We start from the raw sequence: 25240 nt of genomic DNA, 5'->3' as shown, positions 1-25240 counted from the left end.
ATGCTCCTGGAGCTCCGGCAGCTTGGTGCCACCATTTAATACTAAATGTTTAAGTATAGTCCTTAATGAAAAGTAGTGCCATTGCATTCTAAGCAGCGACAAAAGGAAAATATATGTATCATACAACAAGAAATGTAGTTTTTTGCTGTGCTCTTGGGGATAATATGCTACAGGAAACTTTAAGCTGAAAACCTGAAAAAGCAACTGAAGTGATAGATAGTATTATGTTTTTGCCAAATGTTGTAGAACTATTAGAAAGAAAATAAATTTAGGATTGAAAATATGGAATTTATATTCTACCCTTCTTGGTTAAAGTAAGAATGTTTCACTAGCCAGGAGGGAAATGTTTTGTTACTGACTAAAACAACAAACAAAACTGGAAGAGCACAAGAAAAGGGCATCATTTATTCTGACATTTAAAAAAAATGCAAATTGATTTTATCTTTATTGTGTAAATCCACCTGCAAAATCATCTTTGGACCCATTACATTTGTGATGTGTAAAAGCTATATTTCATGCTATTTATATTTGATAAAATTAAAACTGCTTCCAATACAGAAAGTGGAAATAATACACCAGGTTTTATGTATTTCAAGAGCCCTACAACCTTTACAAAGTTAGATAATAAAGAAGTTGTTATTGCACACAGCTTCAGCATTCACTGCAGCATCAAGAGAAAATAGAATTTCTTTCACCAATGGTTCTAAGGATTCTGTGGCATGGTGTCTGCAGAGGAAGAGAATGGGACCTCTGTTCCAGACACTCATCACCCGCAGCAGCAGATCAAGTCTTACTCTAATCTAGATGTCAATGCTACCTGCAGCCAGAGCCCCTCACCTCTGATAGCTTGGGCTCTCGGAGCCCCTCTCCCTCCTCTGAGCCATGCTGGGGGTCTTCCCCTTCCTTCCCCACCGCAGAGGGACCATGGCACTGTACCATTGCAGGATGACAAAGCGCAGTGAGAGGAAGGACTTTTGGGTGGAAGTTTCAAGGTAGGAACTGAGCAAAGTGGGTAACCGAGCCTCTCCTCTCTGACCGCCCAGGTTATGTCCCTGTACAGACCAGCCGCAGAGGCACGACAGAGGGGCTCCAGGTACCACCTCTGGAAATGCCACAGTAACCTAAAATCACCTGCTGCCCCCGGCAGCCAACTGAAAAAGCTTTTCCTGCAGAGGCATGATGTTCTTGAGGTGAGCTGGGGACTCTCCCTCAGATCTACAATGCATGGTCAACATGCTGAAAAAAGTGCTGAAGCCTCACAAAACAAAATGGTACTGTGGGGACACTTGCATTGCAATTTTCTCTTATTTTGTGTGCTTGAACAAAAAGGCCATTGGAGAAGGGCCATCAGCTCGGCACTGCTTGTAAACGATACTTTAAATTCTCTTAATTTTATTATTTGAGAGTTAAATATTTTGGGTGACAGACTTTTTCTTCCACGGAGCTGTCAAAGACACCTGGTTGGAAAGAAAACAAGTAGATCTGTCTGAAAGACTGCACACACAGGGACCTTTATGCCATGTATAAACTGTGAAATCAATTAACGTTTTAGATATTAACATAAAAGTAGTAGTAGCAGCCGCCTTCTTCTTTATACTATTATGCAAGGAGACCACAGAAATCCGGTGTAAGAAAACAGACTGTATTTTTCACCTCTTTATCAGTTTATTGGTTAATCAGGGAAAAAAAATGTTAGAAGTATTACAGTCTGGTTCTACAAGTCACTTGCAGAACGAGCCCTAGGCTTGTGCGAGCTGAATTTTGTGGCTCTTCCTGAACGTTGTAACTAGTGCAGAACACAAATCTATTTATTTTTAATATAATTTATCAATTTATGATATTCAAATCCTACAAACTTGTTGGACTCGCCAATTGCACAGCTGGTAATGTAGCAATTTGCTGGGGTTTTGGTTAAGACTGGAAACAAGCTAGAATTGATGAAGTCCCACCTGCTGGGGTGCGAGCAGCCCAGCCAATAATGCCTGTAAACAGAGCTTCTGGCAGGGCATCTTCCCATAAGAGGCTGCTTTAGGAACAGTGCAGTAGCTCTTGGTGACTTGCTGCATTACCGACGGGCTTTTAAGAGGTGTTAATACAACACCATTGTTTCAAATAGGATATGTAGTTATTTATATAGTCTATAAAAAGTCAATTTATATCATAAACTTGATATGGGTGTTACTGATTCACTGCACTTATAGCCATTGCTATCATTCAATAAAGCAATTCACACGTGAAACTTTAAATTCCGGGAATCATGCTTCACACTTGTAAAAATGACAGAAAGAGAGAAAACTTCATTTTGATGAAAATTTCATTTTAATTAAAAATCGCAACAATGGAGTGACGTCAAGCTGCCTTGCAGCAAACGAAAAGCAGCTTGTCACAGAGATGGCAGCCAAAAAACACAGGCCGTCTTCAGGAGGGGCTGCGTAAACTCGTGCTAATCTTTGTTACTGTGAGACGCAACAGCACCAGCACAGGACAGTTGCGGGCTGTGCTCCGCTGCGTGCAGGAGCGCGCAGAAATGGCTCGCCGCCGCCAGCAGGCGGGGGGCCCGCAGGTGCTGCGCGCTCCGCCGGGCACGGGGCCGGCGTGCGAGGGACGCCCGCGGCGTGCGGCCGGGCAGGGCGCGCTCCCTAAGCCCGGGGGCACAAGGGCCGAGCGGCGGCGCCGCGGGCGGCCGAGCGCGGGCCGGGCCGGGCCGCTCCTTCGCCCCGGGCCGTCCGCCAGCCGCAGGCCGGGGACGCGCGGGCAGCGCAGCCCCGTGGGCAGCCGCTGAGAGCGCCGCGGCCCGGCCCGGCCCGGCGGGACTCCGCGGCTCCAGGTCGGCGGCTGCGGCGCTGCGGGCGCGCCCGGAGCTGCCCGCGGGCACGGCGGGGCCCGGGCCTGCCCCGGCCCGGCCGCGGCCTTATCGCGGGGAGGGCTCGGGCTCGGCCCCGACCCCGGTCCCGTCGCCGCCCGGGACGGGCTCCGTGACCGCCTCGCCTCGGCGCGTGCCGGCGGCGGGAGGCCGCGACCTGCCCGGCGCCTCCCGCCCGGCCTCGGCCTCGGCCCCGGCCCCGGCCCCGGCCCCGGCCCCGGCCCCGGCCCGGAGCCTGCCCGCTGAGCGCCGGAGGCCGCGGCAGCCCTCCCCGCCCCCGGCACGCTCCAGGGAGCCGTTTCACAGGAATCACACGGGAGCGTCTCCCCCATCTGTGCGAGCCGAGGCACCCCCACCCCCGCCTTCCCGCAGTCCCGCAGAGCCTCTCTGCCATTATGCTCCGCCGTCTCCCGGCCAGGCCCCTCCGCAGGCGGCCGGGGCGGCGCGGACCCTAGCCATGCCCGCCTGAGGCCCCGGCCGGAGCAGCCGCGGGCCGCAGCAGGTGTGTTTGCATGGGGTGCGGAGTTTGCATGCGGGGGGGTCGCCTCCTCCCGGCCCGGCTCCCGCACCGCCTGCGCGCAGGCCCCGCCGCGGGCAGGCTGCGGGGAGCGGCCTGCGGGGCCTGCCCTGCTCGGCGCGGCCCGGCCCGGCTCTGCCGGCGGGATCCGTCTGGCCCGCTGGCCGCCCCGCCGGCGCCTCGCCCCCCCGTCCCCGCCCGCCGGCCGCCCGAGGAGCCGCGGACTCCCCTCCCCGGGCTGCCCCGCGCGGAGCGGGCCGCTCCCCCGCCACGGGCTCGGCGCCGGGCCGGGCCGGGCCGGGCCGGGCAGCCAGCGGGCCCGGCGAGGGGCGGGGGCGGCGGCGCGGGCGAAGGGAGGGGGCCGCGGTCCGTGTGCGAGGTGCCCGGGGCCGCGGCGGCCGCAGAGGCCGCAGAGGCGGGGGCAGCGCGCCCGGGCTGTGGGGCCGAGGGAGGGCCGCCTGGGGCCGCCTGTGCGGAGCAGAGGGGCCGAGGCAGCGGCAGAACGTGGCAGCGTTCCCCGGGGTGGGGTGGGGTGAGGGATGCGGAGAAGGTGCCAGCTCTCGGCCCTCTCCGCAGGGGAAGGGGGGTGCGGGTTGTGCCCAGGACCTCTGCTAACAGTTGCAGGTGCAGCCTGGAGAGAGATAGGGGCTAGGTGCTGTAGCCTGGCGTGGCAGCTCCTTGGAGGAAAAAGCCTTGCCGAAGAGCCGTCCCACGGCACATCCCGGCGAGGATGGGGCTTGGCACGTAGCAGGAGGTAGTTACGGGTTGTGCCAGTGCAAGGGTGAGTAGCCAAACAGGAGCGGGGTGAACAATGCCTGGACCTGAGGCAGCTGTCAGCCTCGCAGGAGGAAAGGCCCCGGGTGGCAGAGAAAGCGGGGGGCACGGGCCACGAGCAGCGCTGCGTCGGGCAAAGGCGGGCGCAGGGCCCTCCTCTGGAAGGAGGCTGGCACCATGGGGAGCCGTGCCACGGCGAGGCGTGGGCCCAAGGCAGCCGTGGGACGCAGCGCAGGGCTGCGGCCAGCAGCCATCTTTGCGGGGTGGGCCCCGGCCTCCCACGGCTGCGGCTGTGGGAGCTGGGGGGTGCTGGGGCGTGGGTCCGCAGCCTTCGTTTCGGTGCCTCAAGAAGAAGCTGAACAGCAAAGAAAAAAAAAATCGGCTCAGCAGCCAACTCGGTGCTGTTAGGAGGGGGCAAAGGAACTGTTTTGCAGACATCTCGCTGCTGCGGAAATGGATTTCTTGAGGGGAGGGAGGTGCGTGTGTGGGTAATCTTTGTAGTTAATGCAGTACGGAGCAGGGAGAATGCCACTCGAGCGGCCCCAGATGCAGCGAGCAGTGGGGCGGGCGGGCGCAGACCCCCATCAGCCGTGGGCATGAGGGGGCAGATGTGCCGCCGAGCTGCAGCCACCCGTGTGCCGTGGGGAGCGGGGAGGGGGAGCAGCCCTTGGTTAGCAGCCCGTCTCCCAGTGCTGTGGCCGAGCCTGCCTGGTGCTGCAAGAGAGATCCTGTGAGGATTTTTATTGCGGTCTCTTTGTTAGCTACAGACAGGCACGCACACACTCACAGCTTTCAGCCAGGTTGTGGGAGGTAAGTGGGGGAGGAGAGGAAGGGGCGCGTGGGGCGGCACTGGGGAGCAAGGGGCCGCGCGGGCCGGCCGGGCACGGGCTCGGGCACGGCGGGAGCAGGGGGACCGGCTGCAGTCGGCCCCACCGCCACAGAAAGCAGAGCCCCTGCAATTCCAGGGACTTGTTGGCAACTCAGCGAGGGTTGCCATAGCTTTTTATGTAGGGTGACCAGAACCGGCTGGAACTGGTTTGAGGCAGATCAGCTCCTGAACACAATGCAGTCACTGAGCTGCTACAGTGGGATAGCTTCCTCCCTTCATGGCAGCCAAAAGCAGAGGAGCTTGCAGAAAGATACCATCCCAAAACAGTATGTGAATGCACACTTTAGACACACAGCACTGGTATGTGGCTAATGTAGTCATAAAGGATTCTGTATATAAATGTACATATTTGCAGTAACTGAGATTACTTTGGCTTTTTGTGCCTTTTTATGCTTAAGGAATGGGCAAGAGCTGAGATTTATGACCCTTATTAAAATATTTTTGCTTTGCAAGGGTGGGACACTGGTTATGCAGTCTATTTTAAAACTAAACTAAATAAAATTGATTGAATGATTTGTAATTGTAGTTGTGCTTGTGACTGAAGAATGCTGGTTTGCATGCTGTTTTATTTACAGGGTGCTGTCTTGTGGTTTTCTGCTTTAGGAGACGTTGGGGGGGGGGTCTGTGCCTTTCTGAAAGGCCAAAAGGAAACGATATTGTTGTAGAATTGTGCATAAAAGCATTGCAAAGATGCTGTAAGGCATACTCGTTTCTCCCTTTTTTTTTTCTCCTTGTAGGCCTATTGATTGGGGCTGCCTTTAACCCTTTCATATTTGCAGAGGTAATGCATCTGTGGCAGTAACTGAGCATTGGCTAAAAAAATCTTTCAAAGGTCAAGGTTCACAAGGTGAGATGCGGTGTTTTGGGTATGAATATAACAATAGTACGAAGGTATTTGTATATGAAAAGTAAATCTGGCTCCTGATTGCACACTTGGCACATTAGTAAAAGAGACAATGGTTTAAGTGTTAGTAAAGAAATACTGTTAACCTCCAGGTTTAATAGGATTAAAGCTATTGTTTGTAAAGTCTTACCGATACCTTAGCTAAATACAGTATTTTCATTTAAATATCTTATATCCAGATAGACGTTTTTCACAATGTGGTGATAAAGGATAGGCCTCTGAGTGACAATCATAAATTGTGGACCACATGGCAGTGAACCGTTCTGTGCTGCTTTGCAGCACTGCACATTCAGAATTCTCCGTCTAATTATTTAAAGGTTGCTTGTTTGGACATATGTGAGTAACCTGATGTTTATTTCTGAATTGAGGTCTTCAGTGTTAAACATGTACTTAATATATCCGACACGGGAAAAAAAAACATATAAAATAAATAGTAAGCATGGTGTTTCTTACTGTTGTAACCCAGGGAGAATTTTGCAGCAGCCAAGTGGAAAGATGTATTTTAGAGATCTGATGGAGCTCCAGTGGATTATTAGTTGCATGAATTATAATACTGTGCAGTAATGAAATAAGAATAGGAAACCGGATGGGCAGTGCATCAGCTCCTGAGGGATGACTACTTTTAACTCAAAGCAATGGATAATGGATAGGATTTTTTATTTACTTATTTGTTTTTCATCTAAAAAATAAATGTGTACTTAGGTTTGAGCTGGCGTTTGCATCTTATAGTGAATGCTGGAGGATTCAGAGAGGGGGAGAGGGGGAGAGAGAAGAAAGCAGTAATGAATATAGCAAAGGGAAGAACAAAGGCTGTTAGAGCTTGCACATTGGAACACTAAACATTTTGCTTTGGGGATTCTTTTGCCAGAGCTGTTACTTCCTATAACAGGAAATCAGCAGCTCTAGAATCTTATGCAGTGTTATTTTAAAAAAATCTGACCAGCCTTGGCTGTGTTAGCTGGTTTGGTAATCTACAATCAAGATAAATATGGAGGCAAAATGGTGAAAATGTTCTGGTCTAGTGTGAAATGATGCTTTTTTCCTCTGTTCAGCAGAATAAAGTAGACAGTCTTAAAAGCCTTGAGAGATTGTGGATATTGGGTAAGTGTTATGGTGGCTGATGATAGGCAGGGTGCCTGCATCAGAGTGTGACAAATACAAGAGAACCTTTTTTATTTCTGACTGCAGCGGATTACATAAGATACTTAGATATTAGTTGTAGAAAAGTGGAAGTAGCATGCCGATGTTTAGCTTGAAATTAATGTTTCTGTGGTTTTTAATGCAGCTGCAATGTATTGTTTCTCAGATTTGATAGGGCAGTAAGTAGCTTGTGTGGTAGAGCAAAATGCCTAACATCACTGTGCTGATTTGTGTCCATCTTTTTCTGTAATTTGTATGCAGAGGTTCTGTATATATTTGACTGTAGACATCTGTAGCAAAATTATGCTTACAAACATGAATTCTTGTTGCATGATAGGAATAGTATCTGTCGCTGCTCTTAATGCATGCTTTTTCCAAGTGTCAGCTAAAATGCATGTAACATGAGAGCACCTTTTAGATTTTTTTTCCCTCAACCAGAATAGAAAGGTCCTTAAAGTTTTAAGTACTTGAATGGTCACCAGATTCAACGTATCTGTTTTATTCGGATTTTTAAACAAGATCTGTACTATGAATTTTTATTTTTAGCAAAGGATTTGAATTTGCGGGGACTTTTGTAGGCTGTAAGATAAGAAACCTGAATAGGTGTTGGAGTCTGCAGTATTCTTGGTGAGTTGTTTTTTTTTTTTCTTTAGACTAAAAATGTTTGCAAATGCTCTTCACCAGGTGATTTTGATTTTGCACATAGGCCAGCTTCTCAGCAGAAAATGCTGCTTAATGTTTGAGGGTTGGTCCTCTGTCTCAACAATCATGAGCTCATCTTCCGTTGAGGCTTGTCTCGGGAATTTGATCTTGAGAACAGGGGTAATGACTTATCAAATTCCAAGTCTCTTTTGAATTAATTAACTAGGTTTGTTTTTCTTGGAAGTATGAATGTGTGATAAAATATAAATATGCACACAGATTGCTGGGAATGGATGTTTAAAAAAAAAAAAAAAGTTGACCCTAATGTTTTAGGGCCTGTTCGTTGCTAGTGTTGCCCAGGCAGGCCCTGCCTGACTTGGAGCGCTCTCACTGGGGTTGTCTGGAGCTGCTTCACGCAGTTCTCAAGCAGAAATTGACATCCACTTAAAAAATTAAAGGAAATGGGCAGGAAGCAAGTGTAATTTAGAACGTGATTCAGAGTTGATTAAATGACGTGATTTAGCGATGGGACTCAGTAGGTCAGGCTGATGGTTGGAGTTCATGATCTTGAAGGTCTTTTCCGACCTAGATGATTCTGTGATTCCAGACTGAGAATCTCAGAATTCACGTTATTGTTGTACATCCACTCTAGTCACGTTACTGTACCAGCCCACTTTACATATAGAATTATAAAACTAAACCATTTTAAATGGCATACAAAAATAATGGTTTGAGGACCTACCTGCTTTTTATTAATTCATCTTAATTTTAAAAGAAATTCAGGAAGTTATGAGGCCCAAAACTTTAACAGGATCTCTTTGCAAATTTAAGTAGTTTTTATTTGGACAGCTGTAGATAGAGATGGTCTGTTCAGCTCCCTGTGGTGTGGGAAAAGAGATAACCTGCCTCCGTGTTGAAATACTCCCTTTCTTTTTGCCAACCAGAGGCTGGTAATAGTGAACTTTGAACCCATTGCATGTGGTTCTCTTCAGACTCTGCTAGAGGTGTTTCAGTGGCAGTGTGCGAGGAGACATTGGCTAGACTTCAGAAGATGGCTCTTCTCTTTCCCTTCCTGTACTGACCTACTCAAAGAGGAGAACTTGAGATAACCTGTTTTGAAAAAAAACAAAAAAAGTTCAAAAAATCAGTAGTTAGACTGCAAGATGAGGCTTCCAAGGAGTTGTAAATTACAAGGGATTTTATTTTGGCTGTGGAAAAAAAAAGTTGGATTTTGCATAAGAAAATGAATAAAAACTCTAAAGCCTGTCTTTACTTAATTATACCTATTGGGGGAAAAAAGACTAGAATTTTAAAAGGTAAGATATATAGGATTGTATTCAGGTGCAGGATAGAGTAGAAAAGAGGACGAAGTCGATTAGCCACTCTTAGATAGCCAGTTATAGGAACGGATATGTTTTGAAAGAATGTGGTAACATTCTTATAATTGTAAAGCAACTCAGGCTGCTTTTGAGAATAAACACCTGACTTGTTGGTTTGATAAGGCTTTGCCATACCTCGTGTTAAAGACTGAATAAGAGACTCTTCTGCAGAGATCTTGTATTCCTAAAAGTTCTACCTGCACGAGTCAACTGCAAATGGCAGTGTAAGTTTTCAAACTTCATTCTGGCTGCAAGTGCATCTGCATTCTGTATGTGGAGATAAGTATCATCCTCATGGCCTCTGGGGACTCCCACATAATTTTGTTTACTGGGAAAAGACAATGTGCATACACATGCAATGTAGGTCTGTCTCTATGCCAGGTTTTTGGCAATGTGCTGTGAACATTGTGCAATTGCACAAGTCCCATTCAGGTTTTTTTTGTGTGTGTGATTTTTCCATAACTTCATGTTCTGCTATCCCAACTGTAATTTGTTACGGTTGCTTTCATTTCTGCTGTCTGTGATTTTGAGCTTCCACATTTTTTGTGAAAGACACTCCAGAATTGAAAAGTTAAAAATACTGTAAACAATTGCAACCAAACTGAACTTTTGTACAAATCAACAGAATATGCTTGGTGACACATTGACTTTAGTGCTTTACTACTTGTTTGCTTTCAGCAGTCGCCAGTTTAACACAGCTCTTGCAGCCTGTGTGCGGATTAACAGGCCTCAGTGATAGTCTAGAACTAGGCAAACAAAAGTAGAGTGAATGGAGGAATCTTTTTTTTTATCATTTTGTAAGTATGTTAGCGGTTATTACAAATTAACATCTTTTGCATACAGTACTGGACAATATTTTGGATTAATGGTTGAGAAGGATTGATGTTCTAGTTATTTTCCTCCTTAAGGCATCCAGATTTGTTTAAAGTGTCTTTATTGAACAACTTGCATGAAATTAGATCAAAGTCAAATGTGAACTGGTACTGTCTGTTGTGGAAGCATTTTCTTTCTACGCTTCAAATTTCAGAATTTTCCTTTAAAGTACCAAATCTGACTTTCTCCTGTTACACTGTATACATTTGCAAATTGTGCCCAAAGTTTTGAGAAACAAAATCAAGAAGCCTGAACTAGCTCCAGTGCTGCTAAGCAAGGCTTCCATAGCCAGCGATGGTCTTTGCTTGAAACCACATGCCTGCAGTTGCTCAGGGGTTGGGGATAAAAGAGAGGAGAATGTGGACATTTCCCCAGAGTTGTTTTGGTTAGGACCTGACTGCATATAGCTAATTATAGTTTCAGAAAACTAAAGAAAAACCATTATGTATACTGAGTTGTGCCATCTGCTTCTGTCTGTACGCTTTTGGCAATGTATGGTAACATCTACATTTCTCTAAGTTGGTAGAAATAACTTCTGTTGAAAACCAAAATACTTCATTTAATCATTTTATTATAGTAAAGTTGTGCCTTTGACTAGTGGATACACGTGCTTGAATGGCACATTTTATAAGGGCAGAGCAGTTTATTGTGAAGGGTGCAGAGACAGCCGTATAAATCACAGGTACTGGCTGGGTATTGTGTAGCATCTTACCTTGTCCCAGTTCCAAAATGTTCTACATGATAGTGCTGGGAGCTGGGATTGTGCTCCAGATCAACAGTTTATGGGCAGTGTTTCAAAAAGCTTCCATAACTTGCTTCCATTTGATGGAGGATGCTAAAGATGTGTTTAGATACTGCCATAATTGGGTAATAGGGCAAGTGTCATAATTGGGTAATAGGGCAAGGTAGGTCTGGATGCTCATTACTGGTTTAAAACCTTTATGGTGAGAGTGGTCAGACACTGGAACATGTTGCCCTGAGAGGTTTTGGAGTCTCCATCTTCAGAAATACTGACAGCCTGACTGGACAATGTCTTGAGCTGTAGCTGACTCTGATTTGAGCAGAGAAGTTGGAGTTCCAGAGGTCCCTTTCAACCTCAGTTATTCTGTACTTCTGTGAAATGGCTGTTGGAAACTTCTAGGGGCTAGTAAAGAATAAATCTTTAAATTTTTCTGAAACTATCAACAGTTGCTGTTGATAAATTTAAAAAAAAATGTTAATACTTGAAATATGTTGATACTACTTGCCTTCCCAAGCTTTTCTGAAGAAGAGGAAGAGGAAGTAATAAAATTGGTAGACTGTTCTCTTAGAAAACCAGAAGTGCAAATTCAAATTTATCTTACTCATTGAAGGTTGTATGTGGAGACGAGTAGGATTTTCCTTTTGTAAGGGAGCTACTGTGCATAATGTTGAAATATCAGATTGCTTGGTATAAATGTTAACTGTAAAACACACCAGTACTTCAAAAAGATGGTCAGAAAGCTAAGGACTGGCACAACAGCTGCCTGTTATGAAAGTTTTATTTTTGGAAGTAAGAATCTGCCTGATTTTTTTCAATACTAACAAGTCATGGGATCCTTGATAAACCAAAAGGAGCCTGTATTTTATGTGAATATGATCAGCATTGCAGATTGTGGTTAAAGTGGCCTCTTGCATATCCTTCTTGCCTGCTGAGTATTTCAAACCACACTGAGTCATGATTTGAGATGTGGTTCTCGTTTCCTGGAAAAGTTTTGGTGGTTGAACTAGCATATTGCTTTTGTCTCTTCTTAGATAGTTAGCTTTCAAACTAGTCAAAAGTGTTAGTCAATTATCATTGCTAATATATGTCGGATAACTAATGAGCTGCTTAAATTTGTGTGTCAGGCTAATATTTGCCTAAGGTTAGGATATATTACTGTAATTCTGGTTGAATCACTTAAGTCTTCTCTGTATGATGAAATTTCTTGGCATAATGATACAAAAATAAAAAATATATATTTTCGTGCAGGTGAGGCTGGTATTACTCTCTGTGTATGCGTTTTGTTCCAGAGTGAATGTGTTGCTATATAGGTGTCATTACTTGCATTTGAAAGCAGAATAATTACACCAGATTATCAGATATTTGTTCTGGAATACCGTGTCTAACTGGGAATTTATAAATAATTATTATTTTGCTATTGCCGTTCCATAAATCTTCGTACAGAGACTAGGCATTACCATGTAGTAGACACCAAAAATGCTTTCTCAGTGCTGTTGTTTCATGGTACTGAAAAGCATGCTAATTTTCTTTAAAGAATGTACAAAAGGAAATGTGTCTGCCCTAGAGAGAGAACAGTCCACAACTGTACGTTATACAAACTGAAGTAAAAACGGTAGGAAGTGTTTAGGGAAATTAAAGGAGTGTAGTCACAGGAACATGAGTTCCATAGGTAGATGAAAATTAACTTTTCTTTTCTTTTTTTTCCTTAAATAGTGAACAGATTTGTTGCTGAAAGAAGCTTAAGTTGCGTATTTGAGCAGGAGCACGGAGACATACAGTCTGTGTAGATGGTCATGTGGGATTTGAAGACAAAAGTTGGGAATTTAATACAGCAGAAAGGACAAGGCTGGTACAGGCAGTTAAAACAATTGCGTGGTGCCATTGGATTTGTGGTTGAGAAATGAAGAGTTGGATGGGCAAGAGTGTGTGTCAAGAAGGAAAACTTCAGTTTTTTTAAAGGTTAATGATGAACAAAAGAATAAAAATTGAGTATGTTAGACAATGCTTGTGATTAAGAATATGTTGCTAGAAACATTAATGCAAAGAGAATGTTCATTGGGTAAGTACTGGAAAGGCAGTTGGATTATTTGTCAGTGCTGGGTCTGAAAAGCTTAAATTGTTCTCGTACCTGACAGACAAAATCAGTGTTTTGAGCAGTTTGGAGCTATAACCTGTGTGGGAGCTGGCAGATCACTCTGTTTTCCTGCCTTCATTACAGTGGTAACTTCCCCCAAAAGTCTGACTGCTTGCAGTTGCTTAGGTTTACACCAAAAAGTACCTTTTAATTTCTGCAGCAATTTAAAGACAGCTTGGTCTGTCTTGTGGAGAATAATGTGCCCCATCTCCAACAGTCCTAAAGCCCAATTGTAAGATGGATCATATTTAGTAACTGAGTAAAAATATTTTCTTCTGTGTTTTTTTCCCCTCAGCAGAGTGCGTGAAAAGGTAGGTTTGTTTGTTTTTTCTCATATGGCTAGAATCCCTCCACCTGGAACCAGCACAGATACAGGGCTTGAGGAGGAGCAACGAAAATTCCCTATAGTAAAACAAAACTGCCTTTAATCCTTCAGAAGCAGCTATTTGCTTCTAGGCCCTAATGTTTCTTCAGTTGCTATTTATGTCATCACGTTTGAGCCTTCCTCACATCTCTGCAAAGTCACTGTAAGAAAGCTGTATTTCAAAATGTTATCTTGAATCTATAACAGTAGAATAGGAGCTTTCAGATGTACTCCGTCTTGCCCATGTTCTCCCATTTTTCTGGAATCAGCCTTAGAAAACCCTTGCATGCATCCTTAGGTTTTCCATTTTAACAGCTAGGATATGACAGCGCCAAAAGGTTTACAAGGATGTAACTATTCCTTATGGGTAAGGCAGCAGATTCTTGTCCTGCTTGCTTACTGTCGCACTGACGGTAGAGTTCTCACAGAGGGGTTCTTGTTTTGACATAATTACCAAGCGAGTGCTTCACTGGAATGTGTTACCAGATGAGTGAAAAGGCTAACTGGGAGAATAAGACAGTGGAACAGCAAAGCAGTATCTTCCTTTGGCTGAAACCTGGGCCGTTTTCTCCATGCTGTTCATAGGAAGCCCTTATTCGGGAGATGCATTTCCAAAGAAAGAAAAAATTAGCATCACGAGCAAATGCTTTGAACAGGCAAACAAAATGATCTTTGTGTCTCCTCCAGGATTTAATTCAGACCTTACATTTCGTCAAGATAATGATGTGCACCTAACAGTGGACTTTATCCCCAGAGAGACTGATGGAAACCATGAAGCAAGGATATCCGTACAAGTCTCAGAGTCCTTTATCTTCTGGTCTTAAGACTCACTGGTAGTCTTACCAGAAGTCCAGTCACCCACCGTCAAAAAACAGAATCCAGAAGCATCATTTCTCAGTGCACTATGGCCTTCTAGCTGTACAATTCCTGTTGGACATATCCATTTTTTTTCCCTTTTCTCTTTTATCAGTGGATAATCAGGAAAGTAATGCTGAAATTTTTAAAGAACCTTTTAAAATTATTATTTTTCATAAAGTAATTCAAATTCCATTGCAAATGTGGCAGGCTTTTCGTGACATTCTCCTGGTAACAATCAGCAGACAGCTGGGTGGAGAGGCAGGAAATGGAGTTAGTCCAAGGGAAGTAAAAGGAGTTTACAAAGTGCAACCACCATCTGAAAATGAAATGGTACTGTGGACAGAGAGAGAACATCTAAGAACTGTCTCTTTATATAAGTGCACCCCAAATTAGGGATATTTAATTTATGGTATAATCTATCCAGTGTGTTTAGTAATATATGCTTCAAGTTAGTAGTCCCGTGTATTGATGTGATTTTCATTTCTGTTATTTAGAAAATAAAAAGTATTTCAGACAAAGATGTTTGAGGAGGTGGAGGTCTTGCAGGTTGTTTCTTTAAATATTTTTTGTTTGCTTATTCTTGGTTAGACGTGTTGCAGACTGCTTCTCTGTTTAATTCTGAAGATCTTCCTTTGTTAAGTGCACTTGAAAGTCATTAGCAATAAAAGGGAAAATTTTAATGGCAGCGTTTTGATGCGAGGTGTTTTTTTTTTTTCATCTTTGTATGTCTCTTGGGAGACATTGAGCTTTGCTCACAGCAGTTCTCAAAGAAAGCAGTTATCAAAGAAATTCCAGTTCCTGGAAAATCACCATTTCCTAGGGAACCAGGAACTTGCCTCATTTCCCATTCTGAAGTATTTACAGGCTTTGGGTCGGCCCAGAGAAGGAATAGACCAACAACTCGTCTGGCAGCCAAGGCGTCAGTCAATTTCAATCTGAGATAAAAGGCAAAGTTTCATCTTTAAGGGGAAGGGTTATTGAAAGGTGTTTGTAGAAGCCACCTTCCTCTCTTTTTAATGAGTCCTGGCAATTGTGAAGGAAACATAGTTTATATACTGAGTCTTAAATTGATACTAGAATAACAAGGAAAAAAAAAATAAAATGTCAAGGTTTACAACTCTGTTTACTTGTGTAGCAAGACTTGCCATGCCTTTTCTCCCTTCTTGTTTAATTTAGATTGCTTTACAGGTTTGAAGGGTGGGAGAGATCCTCTGCAAGGTCAAGAGCAGTTCTGGGTGCCCTATGTAGATGAAACCACTCCATTCTTGTGCTCTGGTAGAGTGCAGGAATCGGTCTGGATGCCTGAAAGACAGTTGCAGCTTTATGCAGTGTGCTCTCTATGGATAAATTTATGATCTCAGCTTAAAGTTTCAGACCTCTGAATTCTTTTGAGATATTTTCCCATTTTGGAATTAGCCTTAATGAAGTTTCTTAGTAAAGAACAAATGTGTCTCCTCTGTTACGTAGTTTTGCTCTTAAAGATACATGGATAAAATACTGTGTGAGTGGCCTTTACTTAATTCATTGCTATTGTTAAATGTTAATGAAACTCTGTTACATATAATTGGAGGAAGTTTTAGACAAGGAACATTTTATAGTTCTTTTTAGTGTGTTTAGTAACTGCAAAAACACATCCATAGATAGATGTACAGTTGGAGTGCAAATTAGTATATCAAATCATGAAAAGCTGTCAATTAAGGCTTTGTTTTTGTGGGTTTGTGTGGATTTACATGCTTCGGTCTCTAGAAACTTCTTCACTTAAATCTTACAACAACTTTCTTTGTAACGTTAATATTATGTGTGTATGTGATTCTTCCTCTTTGTTAAATAAATAAATAAAAGTAAATTAATTCATAAAGATGTTAACAAGTACCTTACAACCCAGCAACCCCTGCTCAGTAATTTGTAAGCAGAGTGTTAAAGTTGCAGTTCAGTCAAGGTGAACTATTACTTAAATATCCAGTCTTTTTTTTTTTTACCAGCCTAGGTAGCGACTTAACTCAGAATTGTTCTCGTGCCTGGGTTATGTTACCACAGTTGTGATTATTTGCATTGTGAATAAAACATAGCTGGGGCAGAAAAAAAAGTTCATTTTAGACATTTGTCTTTCAGGTTACGTTCATTATGGTACATTCAGTGTGTTTTCTTAATTCGTGCTTCATTTATGATAAGGTATGCATCCACATGGAAACAAAGGATACAATCAGACTGGTAGCTCTAGATAGTCTTCTGTCCTTGTCTGCCGTGCCAGATTCTGTCACCAAAGACAGAAATGTTTTGATCTGTGGTGTTCACTGTAGCTTAGTATTCAAACTAGCAAAGTGGCTTTTCTTACATTTTAAGTATTCCTCTTGAAGGAGTATCTTGGCAGAGCTCCTCTTCCAATGTCTTTACGATGGCTGAAAAGCAAGAGGAAGCAGGCAGCAGGACAGCACCTTTCCGAAGCTGTGCTGCGGCCAGGCTCCTTTTGAGTGGGCCCACCTTCTGATTGGCAGCCCTGTCCTTTGCAAGTTACTCCTAGTGAGTAATTCAGTGTCATGTAATAAATGTGTCTGGTCTCCTGGGATCTACTCTGGGTAAGGGCTGACGACACAGTGGTACACAGATACCTGAGACAGTTTTAAACTGAGTAGTTTAAAGTCCCAAGAACAAAGCAGTCACGACTGTGCGTTTAGGCTAACTTACTCTTTGGGGACAACTGAGCAGGGAGGATTTTTTCCCCTATTGTGCTTTATTAGACAATTAGAGAAGGCATTCTGGAAAGGTTTCAATTTCTTGTTCTTTTCCGTTAATACTCTCACTGATGTAGGGTAAATGATTATTGCAGTCTTCATCCATGGATTATATAAAAGTCTTTGCATTTCAGAAATGCTCATTTGTCTCTTTTTGTCTTGCAGGGTATAACTTAATGGCTTTTAAGGTTAGAAGGGACCATTATGTTTAGGTGGTGTGACCTTCTGCAAAGCTTGGACCAAAGAATGTTTCTCAATAACTTTTGTATCAAACCTGTGTGTGTTCTGTATGTGGAGCTTTTGAAAGAAATCGAGAATAGACTTAAAAACATAAACAGATTAAAAAGGAAATTATGCCAGTGCAGGATTCCTTTTATTACAAAATCACAGAATGATTGAGGTTGGAAGGGACCTCTGGAGGTCATCTGTTCTTCCCCTCCCCGCCCCCCCTTCTGTAATTGATCTTTTTAGACCTCTACAGGTGATTCATTTTGCACACCTTTGCATATTCTTGAAACATATGTGGAAAAGGCAAATACGATAGTGGGATTTATGAAGGAAAAGTACACTCAAAGTTAGCTTTCCTTTTACACAGCATTTGCAAGGTTTCAGTTTCTAGTTACCTATTGGGTTTTGGAATGGGAAGGAAAAAACAGTGATAGTGGCCAGTGCTGAACAGAAAGAATGGGATCTGGAAATTGTTATCAGTAAAGGGGAAAAACAAACAAACAACAACAACAAAAGAAACCCCTAAGGATCTGGTATTGTTTACCCTAAAAAGTAGACTGAAGGGAGGTAATGGTCTCAGCATAAAGTGCTGTTGCAAAGAGCATAGGTGAATAGAACCGCACGTAGTTCATTCCGGTTGCATCAAGAGAGATTCGGATTATTCAGTAGGAAATAAAATGGTGAAAATTGTGAATGACTGGATTAAATTGCATTGGAGGTTGTAGAATGGGAGGTCTTTAAAGTCGATGAGACACCTGGCAGCAGCAATGCAGATATAGCAGATCCTTCATTGGAGTTACTGGAGAAAAAAAAATGCATTGGATGCTGGGAGACAGATATTCCATAATTCATATAAAGCAATTTAGCTTATAGAAAACAGTGCATTAGTCTTGAACTGTTAGTAGAAATACATCTATTTTGCTCACTTTGAGAAGGTTCATGAGGTTGATAGTGCAAATGTCAAGTCAAAACTAGACTTACGAGGAATTGCAAATACCTCATTTTTCTGAAAGTCTAGGTATCTTGCTGTAATCATAGCATGGGTGGGAGATGGTAGCAGGGAGTGTAGGAGAGTGGACAGGAAGAAAGTCACTTGAAAATTTGTTCGTGGAATAAAAATACTAGGTTACAGTCTGTGAACTTGATGGATTGCTGTAGCTCTTGGCATTGTAATCCAACTGTACCTCTGCACTGGGATACTATTCTGTAATGTGTAATTTCTGAAAATACTACTTCAGAAGTGAAATAACACCTTTTTGCATGGCATATGTGAACATATGCTTATTTTGTGTGTGTGCTATTAGAACTTAAAATACTGAGATGATTTTCTGCTTACTTTACAGACTTGCTTACAATCAAATACATGACCATGGGGGATATGAAGACCCCAGATTTTGACGACCTTCTTGCAGCCTTTGACATACCAGACATGGTTGACCCAAAAGCAGCTATTGAATCTGGACATGATGACCATGAAAGCCACATAAAACAAAATGCTCATACAGATGAAGATTCTCATGCACCATCATCATCTGATGTTGGTGTGAGTGTCATTGTGAAAAATGTACGTACAATTGATTCTTCTGAAGGAGTGGACAAGGATGGCCACCATTCCACAGGCAATGGCTTGCATAATGGCTTTCTAACATCATCAGCTCTCGATAGTTACAGTAAAGATGAAGGGAAGTCATTTAAAGATGATGGGTCAGCTTCTGAGACTACATTGAAGGATTCAGCTTTCAACCAGTTTAGCCCAATTTCAAGTGCTGAAGAATTTGATGATGATGAAAAAATTGAGGTGGATGACCCTCCAGATAAAGAAGAGATGCGTGCAAATTTCAGGGCAAATGTCTTGACAGGATCTGTATCTCAGCAGGAATATGACAAACTAAAAGCACTTGGGGGGGAGAACTTGATTAAATCTGGTATCCCAATTTCAAGCAGTATAGATAAAAGTAAAGTTGCTAAACGAGAGACAGAGACAAACTCTGTGAATTTAAGTGTTTACGAGCCTTTCAAAGCTCGGAAAGCAGAGGACAAATTGCTAAAAGACAATTCTGAGAAGCTTATTGAAAACAGGGTACTTGATGGAAAACTGAGCACAGAAAAAAGTGAAACAAGTCTTGCCAGCATTTCACAGTCCAAAGCAAAGTCATCAGCAAAGCTTTCTTCATGCATTGCTGCGATTGCAGCACTGAGTGCTAAAAAGGCAGCTACAGATACCAGTAAGGATTTACAGTCTAATTCAGGAGAGCCTTCTCCATTACCAAAAGACATGAGTGAAAGTCCCCGGGCTATGGAAAAATCACCCGAATCTCAGAGTCTTATTGATGGTGCTAAAAAGCCATCTGTTAAGCCACCTGATAGTCCCAGGAGTGTATCAAGTGAAAACAGTAGCAAAGGGTCTCCATCTTCTCCTGCAGGGTCAACACCAGCAATTCCTAAAGTTCGCATAAAAACCATCAAGACTTCCTCTGGGGAGATAAAGAGAACTGTTACTAGAGTGTTGCCGGAAGTTGATTTGGACTCTGGTAAAAAGACAGAACAGAGTGCTTCTATGGTAACTTCCATGACATCTCTCCTGTCCTCTCCAACTTCTGCTGTTCTTTCCTCTCCTCCTAGAGCTCCTCTCCAGTCCGCAGTTGTCACCAATGCAGTTGCATCTGCAGAACTTGCACCAAAGCAGGTCACTATCAAACCTGTGGCTACTGCCTTTCTCCCAGTTTCAGCAGTTAAAACAGCAGGTTCACAAGTTATTAATTTGAAGCTTGCTAACAATACTACAGTGAAAGCCACTGTAATATCTGCTGCTTCAGTGCAGAGTGCCAGTAGCGCCATTATAAAAGCTGCCAATGCTATACAGCAGCAGACTGTTGTGGTGCCAGCATCAAGCCTTGCCAGTGCTAAACTTGTGCCAAAGACAGTCCATCTTGCCAACCTTAATCTTCTGCCTCAAGGTGCTCAAACCACCTCTGAACTCCGCCAAGTGCTAACGAAACCTCAGCAGCAAATAAAGCAGGCAATAATTTCTGCAGCAGCCTCGCAGCCTTCTAAAAAGGTGTCTCGAGTCCAGGTGGTGTCATCTCTACAGAGTTCTGTAGTGGAAGCATTCAACAAGGTGCTGAGTAGTGTCAATCCTGTCCCAGTTTACATCCCAAACCTTAGTCCCCCTGCCAATGCCGGAATAACGTTACCAACACGAGGTTACAAGTGTTTGGAGTGTGGCGACTCATTTGCTCTTGAGAAGAGCCTGACACAGCATTATGACAGGAGGAGCGTGCGGATTGAAGTGACATGTAATCATTGTACAAAGAATTTAGTTTTCTACAACAAATGCAGTCTTCTTTCCCATGCTCGTGGACACAAGGAAAAAGGAGTTGTAATGCAGTGTTCCCATCTGATTTTAAAACCAGTCCCAGCAGATCAAATGATAGCATCTCCTTCAAGCAATACTGCTACATCTATGCTTCAAAGCCCTGTGGGAGTCGGCACGCATACTGTAACAAAGATACAGTCTGGCATAACGGGGACAGTAATATCAGCTCCAGCAAGTACTCCCATCATTCCAGCTATGCCACTAGATGAAGATCCATCAAAACTCTGTAGACATGGTCTAAAGTGTTTGGAGTGTAATGAAGTTTTCCAAGATGAGACATCTCTTGCTACCCATTTCCAGCAGGCTGCAGACACAAGTGGACAAGTAGAGTATCATATGTTTAAATTCCAATGTTTCACCTATAAGCCTAGGAGACTTTGGATATGTTTTTCTTTCATTTAGATGTTAATTATCTGAATCTCCATGATTAAAAACAAACTAAAACCACAAAAAAATCTTGCAAGCACTTTTATAGTGAACGTCAACATTTTTAAATAAGACTTTTCTTAGAGTTGCTTAGGTCCTGAAGTCTAAAATTTCCACTGTATATTTTTTACTAGAATTTAGCATTAGCTTTTTTACAGGTGAACATTATAATACTGAGATTGATAATGGCCTTTAAGATTTTTTAATGACTATCTCTGTGCTTTGAAATTCGATTATCCCGTGGAATCCACTTAATTGTCACCCTCATTAACAGCACGCTTTTTAATCTGAGAAGTATTTTTAAGTGCTTCATTCCTGAGCCGTCTTTGGTTTTTGTTATTTTTGTTATTTTCATATAGCACTATAAGTGAGGTTGGCATTCCTATTACCTACAGGGACTCCAGCCAGCGAATAAATGGCACACTGATTGTACTGAAAGGGTACGCGTGCTGTGTTCTTCAGGTCTTTCTTAAACAGAAAGTGGTGTTCACTAGCACACATTACTTGCTATGTGACCATTTACATATTTGTGTTGGTTTTCCTTTCCTCTCATGATTGCTAATGAATTAAACTTACTTGAGTAAAGAATTCTAAAATGGTTTGTGTGTGGCCTAATCTGAAACGCCTCATTCAATAAAAGTTAGTATTAATCAGTGTGCCATGTATTTTATAACCCTGTAAGAATTAAGATCGTTAATTAAATGATATAGCTGGATTTCCATCGGTGTGTGCCAATTAAAAGGGATTCTGGCACGTTTCAAAGCATTCAGTTGATCTTGATGTTGCAGCTTGTTCCTGCGCATCAGCAATGAAGTTGAAAGCCTGCAAACAGGCTCTGACTGATCAAGTCAGGGATGCCCTGGGAATATTCCTGGGACTCTCACAGCAAAGTGCAGAGTAAAGGATTACGTCCTGCAGCTAGGAAGAAGTCCGCCAGTAATAGAAGTGCAGAGAGGTTCCTGTTGGAATCTCTTCACTGATCTTAAGACCTGTTATGTGGCCATGAAGTAGGTACACTGTTCCCACCAGTACAAGCAGTGATGCAAAGAGATATGAATGTGGATATAATCTTGATTATATGGATTATATGGCTCTGCCTCAGCTCCTACTTCACGAACTGGTTAGCAGACTTAGGCTGAAATTGCCTGGATTCACAGTGAATTGCAATGTGAGTGAGTTTGTGTTCGTAATGTACTACAGACAGGCCTACCTAAAGCCAGCTTATTTAAGCCTTATGTCAGAAAGAAGTTAGCAGAATGTATTCCGTGCTTAGATCTTGCTGCAGTTTTGAACATTTTCTAATAGCTGACCAAGAGCATGTTCTGCACCAGCCCTCAAGTTGGCCAATACGCAGTAATTGTTTTTAGCTAACTCCTCTGTTGGTGCGTGTTAGGTTTATCTTTTTTTTTTTTTCATAATAGGTCCATTAATTATCATTTGTGGTATGATAAGATCCAGTAGTCCTTGGGAAACCCCTGTTGTGTTTGGTACTATGAAAATGAGTAAGTAAGAAGGTAGTTCATAAGCAGAAAGCCTCCAAAACAACCAAGTGAGTAAGACAGACAAAATAGGTTGGGAGGATGGGGCAAGGATAAAATGGAAAAAATAGAGAACAACAAATATTTAAAAAAAAAAAGTATTGTACTTGCTTTTTGTGGGGGCCTTTTTTTGGTATGGACAGGTAAACAGGTTTGTAGAAACACTTTTGGCCTTTCTTGCTACCTCTTATTGGTGCTTGTGCTCTGCTGCTGCTGAGTATGCTTTGTATGCATGTCCTCTTAGATACTGTTTACCCTGGTGAATTTACTGTGGGAAAGCAATGAGATCTTCATACAGCATCAAAATGTAACATCAGTTAAGCAGAAAGATAAGTATGGGTACACAGATACTGCTGTTTAAGGAGGAAAGCTTATGAAGATACAGAAAATAGCATTGCCTACAACCCACCAATGTGTTTCTATCTCTTGTTGGAAAGCCACTGTCTTTTAAGAGCTGAGGTATGAATAAGGCATTAATACCTGCTTACTAGGCCATGGTTTTCCAGATTTCAAAAAATTAAAAAAATAAAAAAAATAAAAGCCTTGTGCTGCAAAACAGAAAGGAAAAGAAGCAATTTTCATATTGTTCCATTTTAAAAGAACACAATCAACATTGTTTAAATGTTTGTTGAACTACCTCTTAAAACTGACTTAAATATTTTTTATAGTCCTTTTAATAGATCAAGCAGCAGTTTTCAATTGTGTGCTTTTGTTTATGTTGTGCTCTATTACATACTGTAATGACGTAGCTCTACTGCTACATCATGATAGCTGCTTAACTGAACAGTTGCTTTGTAGTGAGAGCAATGCCTCCAGCTTTCTTGACAAGTTAGCATCTTGTCCCCTCTTCAGTTAGCATGAGCATCGCTGCAAGAGTAGTGTTTGCTGAAGAAAGTCTGTGTATAGGTGTTTCTTAATAGCGTGTTTCCCCTTTAAAATCTTGAAAAAGAGCTTTATTTGACTTCTGTTCTATTAGTGCTTGGCACTGGGTTTTTGTTATGAAACTACTGGGGGGAAGGAAACATGAAAGTTATATAAAATAGATATTTTCACTTGAGGAGGAAGGAAGGAAAAAATATTTGGATTTTGAAAAAAAAATAGAAAAAATAGTTGTTATTGGCAATTTACCATTCTTTCTAGTGCCTACCTCCTTACTCTTGAAAAGGAAATTGCATACTGCTTTGTGGTAAAAGTAGGAAGTAGCTGTTACTTCTTTTTAAACGCCTGTTATAAAGGTAGAATGATTCTTTTAGAATAATTTAAAAAAAAAAAAAGTAAAACATCAATTAAATGAACAGCAATTGAACAGCAATTAAAAAATGTTCCCTATAAAGTTGTTACTTTTCTGTAACATCTTCTTTCTGTTAGTAGTCCTATTGAAAGAAACCAGACCACTCACTGGTAGATTTCATGGCTGAATGTAACCCTCACCTACTTAGTGGGGAAACAAAAGCAGCAGACCCGGACTAATTCATGTTAATGTTTGTCTTACTTATAGCTATAAGTGTATTGCTCTCGGGGACACTACATAGTTCATTTACCTTCATGCTCATAGTTCTTGTGTATCTTTATTTTCCACCTCCACCATTTTTTCTTCTAACCTTTTTTTTTTTCTGGAACTTTGACTTCAAATGCAGGCAGGTGATGATTTTCACAAACTGTGTTTTATTTTGGTATGGGTTGGAATGAGAGAACTGGAAGTTAATGCCACCTTAAGCCCAGAATAAAATGGTAAGCAAAAGTGCTGAATTTCAGAATTTTGCAGTAGATTATTCTTGATCTACTGTAATCAGTTACAATTAAACATTTTACAAGTCAAAATAGCAAACCAGTAGCCTTAACAAATAGCATTATTGGCATTTCGCGTCAGTCTGAATTACTGGCATTGCAGATGAATCTTGAAGACTGCTTGTTGCAAAATCACCATCTGGGATGCGCTTAGCTGGGGTTGGAATGTTGCACGGCTTTTACGTGGCATAGCACCAGGTTTCCTTTTGTAGTGCTGCAGACAAAATGCTTGGGAAGGGCTGTGAAAACCCCATATGTTTCTGTGATTGGAGTAAGAAGTTTTGTTTTGCTGGTTTCCTACGTAATCGAATAACATTCCAGGCCCTCCAGTATTATATTGCTACTTATTAATACATATATGACAGACAGAAGATAAATTTTAGGAATGGTACTGAAGGCTAGTAAATGTGGCAAGCACATTTTAAGTAGAGTTATGGTTAGTCACGCGTTTGCAGCCCGTAAGCCTGAGCTGAATACAAAATTCACATCCCAGACCAGTTCTGTTCAGTGTCGACAGGCATGAGTCACTGGTTCAGACCATGGTTGTTTGGTCAAATGAGGACAAACTCTGACGTTTCAGAGTGGATAATATGACTATATATAGTCATGTTTGTATGACTGTAAAGCCTTTTTGCTTCCAGCACTGGAGTTAGTATTTGTCTTGCATTGATTAAATGGGTACAGGTGATTTTTTGTACTGGCAAAGTTTCCAATACTAGTAAGGCAAACTCATTTGAAACCTATTTGTAACACTGTAGTATTTCTTCTACAATGTTAGCTTTGATTCTGCTGTTATATGCTGTGAATCTTACTGTTTTTTAAAAGACACTTACAGGCTAGTGGCCTAAACTGGAAGAAGGGGGTGTCTCTTTGTGAAGCCCGTCTTTCAGTAAGAAACTGTTTTATCATGAGGGAAAGGATTATTTCTTAATTATTTGAGGATTTCTTTATACGTAGGTTAGTAAATCATTTTTAACACAACTCTGGAGATCTTGTTTTTTCTATATTCTTGCAAAATGTACACATTACTCCATCTGCAAGACTCTTAAGGATAACATTTCTAAAAATACATA

The 25240-nt window shown here is 42.4% G+C and overlaps 1 protein-coding gene across 11 annotated transcripts in view; it reads left to right on the top strand.

The window, feature by feature from the left end:
- Positions 1-3082: 3082 nt before the first annotated feature.
- Positions 3083-25240, top strand: part of ZNF532 (zinc finger protein 532) — a 45412-nt gene continuing 23254 nt past the window's right edge. The window contains exons 1-3 of one of the 11 annotated variants that reach the window (XM_040539961.1): positions 3083-3365; positions 5781-5890; positions 18383-20739. In XM_040539961.1, the coding sequence (XP_040395895.1) occupies positions 18403-20739 (2337 nt within the window). In that variant the 5' untranslated portion in view covers positions 3083-3365; positions 5781-5890; positions 18383-18402. Of the gene's footprint in view, positions 3366-4020; positions 4162-4507; positions 4631-4695; positions 4965-5196; positions 5344-5780; positions 5891-5931; positions 7049-18382; positions 20740-25240 lie in introns of those variants that run through there. The other 10 variants (XM_040539956.1, XM_040539957.1, XM_040539960.1 and 7 more) reach the window with 10 other exon arrangements.

Source organism: Cygnus olor, chromosome Z, assembly GCF_009769625.2.
Source record: "Cygnus olor isolate bCygOlo1 chromosome Z, bCygOlo1.pri.v2, whole genome shotgun sequence".
Classification (NCBI taxonomy): Eukaryota; Metazoa; Chordata; class Aves; order Anseriformes; family Anatidae; genus Cygnus; species Cygnus olor.
This window is presented reverse-complemented; position numbering and strand designations above follow the sequence as displayed.